The 5732-nt window shown below is 38.9% G+C and overlaps 2 protein-coding genes across 4 annotated transcripts in view; one reads left to right on the top strand and one right to left on the bottom strand.

The window, feature by feature from the left end:
• Positions 1-909, bottom strand: part of ppp1r14c (protein phosphatase 1, regulatory (inhibitor) subunit 14C) — a 19670-nt gene extending 18761 nt beyond the window's left edge. Inside the window, exon 1 of the mRNA XM_008397981.2 lies at positions 578-909. Within this exon, the coding sequence (XP_008396203.1) occupies positions 578-814 (237 nt within the window). The 5' untranslated portion in view covers positions 815-909. The remainder of the gene's footprint in view (positions 1-577) is intronic.
• A 154-nt stretch (positions 910-1063) lies between these two features.
• Positions 1064-4427, top strand: iyd (iodotyrosine deiodinase). 3 transcript variants are annotated; one of them, XM_008397979.2, is made up of 6 exons: positions 1064-1285; positions 2555-2891; positions 3068-3265; positions 3400-3559; positions 3657-3813; positions 3972-4427. In XM_008397979.2, the coding sequence occupies exons 2-6, from the start codon at positions 2699-2701 to the stop codon at positions 4152-4154; spliced, it is 891 nt and encodes a 296-aa protein (XP_008396201.1). In that variant the 5' UTR covers positions 1064-1285; positions 2555-2698; the 3' UTR covers positions 4155-4427. The 3 variants fall into 3 exon arrangements, with proteins under 3 accessions (XP_008396201.1, XP_008396202.1, XP_017157733.1); XM_008397980.2 differs by lacking the exon at positions 2555-2891; XM_017302244.1 differs by lacking the exon at positions 1064-1285 and having other exon boundaries at positions 1292-2891.
• Positions 4428-5732: the final 1305 nt, after the last annotated feature.

A 5732-nucleotide genomic window follows, 5' to 3' on the forward strand; every position in this document is an offset into this window, starting at 1 on the left:
TTGCTTTAAAGGATATTTGATGAAAGGGCTGTTATTCGGGTCATTTACGAGAAATTATACGGTCTATGTAAATGGATGCACACAGTATTCCTTTTTCACAGCTGCAAGCTTCCGTGGAGGTGAGAGGGGAGGGGAGGGGGGCGACCGGTGCGTAAATGGACAACCATGCGGTTTCTCTGCTGCTGCTTTTCCTCCCCGGCCCTGAGAAATCAGCCATGCATCCTGTCATTGAGCAAAATAAAGCTCCGAGAGTTTTATTTGAACAAATAAAACTCTCGGAGCTACAAAAGGCATTTGCCAGGGTACTGAGGTTTTATGTCCGAAAACCTCAGTATCTATGACGGAAGGAAAACGACAAAGTCAAGCCCCTTGGATGTGAAAAGTTGATGTGTCATATTGTTGTGATTTTGAGTTTCCGAGTGAAAAACAGATGACGTGCAGCTCTGATTGAATGACACAAAAAATGACACAAAAAAAAAACCACGCATAAAGTAACCTGCATTATTTATGTCTGTCTCCTTGTGCATTTGAAGGCCCCCCCCCCCCACTGACAGAGGGTGACCCGTCCTTTACTCACCTCACAGTCATACAACTTGCTGAGCTCGTCGATGATCCATTCCTCCAGCACGAGTCTCTTCCGCAGCTCCTTCCTGTCGTACTTGACCGTCACTTTCCCCTGCTTCTTCTGCACCGGGTCCTCACCGTTGATGGGGCCGGAGCTCACGCAGCCCACACCGGGGGGCGCACCTTGGAAGAAGACGCGGCCGCCTGCGGTGGGCAGAGGGGCACTGGTTTCGGTGCTGGCGGCCGACATAGCGGGATGAGAGGGCTTGTTGCTTGGATATATGTGTTAATGAAGTGGATAGGAAGTGGGGAGGGAGAGAAAGACTGCGGAGCTGCACGGCAGACAGGAGAATGTGCAGCAGCTTTTAAACAGTTGCTATTTAAAGCGCAGCGCCGTGGAAAGCCGAGAGGGCGGAGCGAGCGCTGCAAGAAATGCTGGATGGCAGACGCTGGGTTTGAGGTGAAATAAAAAAATAATAATGACTCCAAATAAAAAAATAAATAGTGGAATATGGAGACGACAATGGGACAGAAACGCAAAGGAGTTTGATTAACCACAGGGACGTCGTATTGGCAGGTGTCCGTGTTTAAAAACGAACATATTCAAAAATAAATAAATAATTAACAGACATAAATCATTTTTTGCAGTGAATCTGTCGATTTCCCTCAATGGTTTTTATTAGCGCGCCAGCGTTGAAGACAGTTGCGCCATCAAGAGGGGGTAAGGAGAACAATTTGCTTCCCATTTCAGACGATCCCTTTATTTACTGGTGCATATATCAACGAACACCGACAAGTTGATTTATTCCAACAATTTAGTTCAAAATCTGAAACTCGGATCTGTTACACAAAGTGATCTATAATACAATTTTTTAGCTTGCAGCTCATAAAAACTCGAAAGCATAATACAATTCAAGACATTCTATTTTATATGTTGCCGCCCCAGAGACTATTAGTGCCAAAATAAATTGTTAAAGTGTTCTTGTTTGTAGCTACAAACAAAATCTCAGTGTCCTTATTAACATTCTTCTCAGAAAAACTTGGCTAAAGAATTTTTGCGCCATCTATTGTCTGAATTGATCCATAACGCTATGATAGATCAGGTTTTATTACTGTTTGAATTGTTCGTCACTGAGAGATCTTTCATTAAGTTTTCCTCAATTAAATCAAATCTCCTGGCTCGAAATAGATACACTCCTCATTTTTGGAACCGAACGTAAAACAAATGTTGTTAACATTCAGGAATGGCATAAATCTGGTCAACAAGTAAAAGGTGATGGACCCTTGGAATTTTTACAGATGGACTTTCAAGAAAGATGGAGATAAATAAAAAAAAATCTTAAAATACATAATGTAGGTACAACACAGTATTTATCTATCATCAACCATATTTCTAAATCTTTTGTTTTCATTTTGTTCTAAAGACCACAAACCTTTTCTCAAAACCAGACTTTGCGTTCAATAAACTACACTTATTCAAATTGTGTTGTTCAAAAAACTTGATTTTTTTTCCCAGTACAATTTACTTTATTTATATACTACCAATTCACAATAAATATCTCGAGGCCCTTTTACAACAAAAAAAAAAAAAAAGAAAAAAGAGCCAAATCAATTAGATTCAATTCAATCAAACTGACAGATTCAAAGGCAGCTGCATTAGAATTTGAACACACCTCTTTCTTAGAAGCTTCTGAGATTTCCAAATCTGTTTGTTTCAAAACCGGTCAATAAAACATAACAGAAAAATTGTTTATATCCCCAAACACTTTTATTTTATTTGCTCCAAGAAAATATTTTATTTAAGGGTTTTGTTAAGCCTTTCAATTTGCTTGTACCATTCAGCTTATAGCACAGGGAGAGCAAAGTGGAATATTAACCTCGGAACAGGACTTTGAAACTTAAACTTGCAGACTTTTATGTTGTTTTTTCTTTCTTTTTTTTTTTTTGCATGACCTGGTGAACCTTGGAAATGTTTTTTCTACTTCAACAGAGTGCCAAGCTCATGTGCCTTTTCCAATGTTCTGACTCAGCATAAAGGCCCACTTCAGATAACAGAGCAGTGTTTTATAACACAAGATTTGCACTCAGCACAAGTACAGTGGTTCCACTCCCACTGGCAGCTGCTCAGTCAGTCATGGCTCTCCTGTCTGTACTCACACCCGTCCTCGCTCTGGTCCTGTGCATGGTTGCCGGCTTTTTGTTTCTGAAATCTCGGGCACCAGAGACCAGTCCGGGAGTAGCAGGGCAGACCAAGGGGCCCACAAAAAAGGAGTTCAGACCCTGGGTGGATCAGGACTTGCAGGATGACACAGAAATAACAAGAGGAGGTAAATTCCAGTGTCCTTTTTACTAGTCAACGAAAAATAGGATTTTTATGTTATGCGCTTGCACCGGATGCAAAAAGGCTTTACATAAAATAAAGTAAAAAGTTGTTTATTTAGATTTCCTGAATAACAAATGAATGTCATAGGCATCACGTTTCATGTCTTTGACATCATTTCAGATGACGACGAATGGGTGGAGAACAACGAAGAGGAAGACCTCGCACATGTTCCCTATTCACCACAGCGCTACCCGGAGGAGGCCATGCTGCAGAGGTCCAAGGATTTTTACTCCTTGATGAGCCAGAGGAGATCTGTCAGATTCATCAGCCCCGAGCCAGTCCCACGAGAAGTCATCGATAAGGTCATCCTCACTGCAGGCATGGAACATATCAGTTTGGCTTTTTTTTTTTTGCTGCATTTGAGGATCAACAAGGGCCTTCATAACTGGGATGTTTAAATCCCACCGGTTTATTTTTAAATGTGCTCATCAGCTTGTTCCATCTCTATTTAGGAACAGCGCCAAGTGGTGCTCACACGGAGCCCTGGACGTTTGTTGTGGTGTCAGACCTGGACACAAAGCACAAGATCAGACTTATTGTGGAAGAAGAGGAGGAGGTGAACTACCGCCAGAGGATGGGAGATAAGTGGGTCCATGATTTGGCCAGGCTAAGGTGAACATATTTACTTACTCTGCATCTTTTTAGCATTATGATTATGATTAAAAGGACAAGATATGCCACATAAATCACACTTGTTTCTGCCATACAGGACAAACTGGATTAAGGAATATTTAGATGTTGCGCCATACCTGATTCTCATTTTTAAACAGACTTATGGGATTCTACCAAATGGCAAGAAAAAGACTCATTATTACAATGAAATCAGTGTCTCTATATCTTGTGGAATCTTCCTTGCTGCTTTGCAGGTTAGAAATACAAAATATTCTATGAAATACAAATGATGCTAAATGAAATGAAAACCTGTACTTAATTATTTTTCCAAATGCACAATTATGTCCTCTGAACATTTTTCCAAAAACACAGTATAATCTCAGACAAAGAATCTGATTTTTCTGTCTGTCAGAACGTGGGCCTAGTAACCGTCACATCGACGCCCCTAAACTGTGGCCCTCAGCTCAGGCTCCTCCTCAAACGGCCGGCCAACGAGAAGCTGCTGATGCTGCTTCCTGTGGGTTATCCTGCAGCTGACGCCACCGTGCCAGATTTGAAACGGAAGAATCTGGAGGAGATCATGGTGGCCATCTGAACCAGTCAGAGAATATAAAATGTGGAAAAGTGTTTAAATGTCTTTTGAACAACAAAATACTTTTAAAATTCTAAAACCACTTATGGCAGCAAAGAAAAAAATTTAATTGGTTTAAGTTAGTGTTTTTTGTATCCGTAGCAGTTTAAATGGCACAAACAAATTGTATTAATGTTGATTTATATTCTCCACTAATTAATACTCTCAGTCATCTATGTAGAAAACTGTATGGTATTGCTCTCCTATTTTTTTTTTTAATAAACCAGTAAGTAAGAAGTGTGAATGCTGATATTTTTGTTCTATTTACAATTTTTGCTCATTAAAATTGTCTTTAAAACTATAATGCAATTATATGTTCAGTAGGTGTAACACTTAACCCTGTGATTCTTAAAACATCTGATAGCGGTTCTGTTTTCTAAACCACTATTGTTTGCTCATTTGAAACACTACATGTCAAGGCAATACTGTGGTAAAATGAAATACATGTTTAATGCTGCTGCCAAAGACTACCAAAGAGTGGGCTGAAAATATAAATTGGTATCGGCTCACTAAACATGTAATATTTGGGTTGATATAAATAATTATTTCCCATCCATTTTTTTTTGTACCTTAACTCTTTAAAGATCACAGGCAAGGAGCACATGTCTGCATCAATTAGAAGGTGAGAAGTGGGGAACACCCTCAACATGTTAATACTTAATTCTGATTTGTTGCTAAGATCCAACTTGTTGTGATATAACTGACATTGTTTAGATGTGACCACTATTAGATTTTTTGTACAGTCTACAGCCCTGAAGTGAAACGCCTGCACAGAAGATGATACGGTGTCACATGCAACACATCGTTTGCAGAAGGTGTATACTTCTTTTGCACCTTGTTTTTGCTCTTGTCACATTTCAGTGTGGCTAAGTTGGATGAAATGCAACATGATGGTTCAGACTTAGGCTGCGTTGAAAAACATTGGATCTGAATTACATATGAAAAAACTGGATTTGTATTGGTGTGTATATTATGTGTGTTCATACTATCCAAAAAATATTGCCAAAAATGTCAGATTTGGTCTACTTTTCCCTGTTATATAAATGTAGCAATACAAATACACACACTCAAGGAACATTTAATGAGGGTTATCAAACTTACATACATGCTTTTGGATTGGGAGATGAGTGTCCAAGAAAGAACATATAAAGAACATCAAAACTAAGTCCAAAAAGGCAAAAGCTGGACCAAAAAAAGCCATTAAAACCCTATGTCTATTAGCAATTTAATAGAGTTGAATTTGGATAACAAAACTCTACACTGAATGAAATATTATATTTCTGTGCATTTGGTCACAGTGTGAAAGTGAAGCAACAATTCACCAATACTAGCTCTAAAGCATATTTTTAGATTCAAAAAGTGAAGCAAACCTTTTTTTGTACTGTAAATTTAAGATCACAATCCATAAACAGTAACCTTATTACTTGTCATGATCTAGCCACCTAACTGTGTTGTTGCCTATTTAAAATCTATTTCAAGCTGTGCATAAAATGTTATTTTACTGTTTGTACTTAAACCAGACTGAAATAATATATATATATA

This window comes from Poecilia reticulata, linkage group LG21 (assembly GCF_000633615.1).
Source record: "Poecilia reticulata strain Guanapo linkage group LG21, Guppy_female_1.0+MT, whole genome shotgun sequence".
NCBI lineage: Eukaryota > Metazoa > Chordata > Actinopteri > Cyprinodontiformes > Poeciliidae > Poecilia > Poecilia reticulata.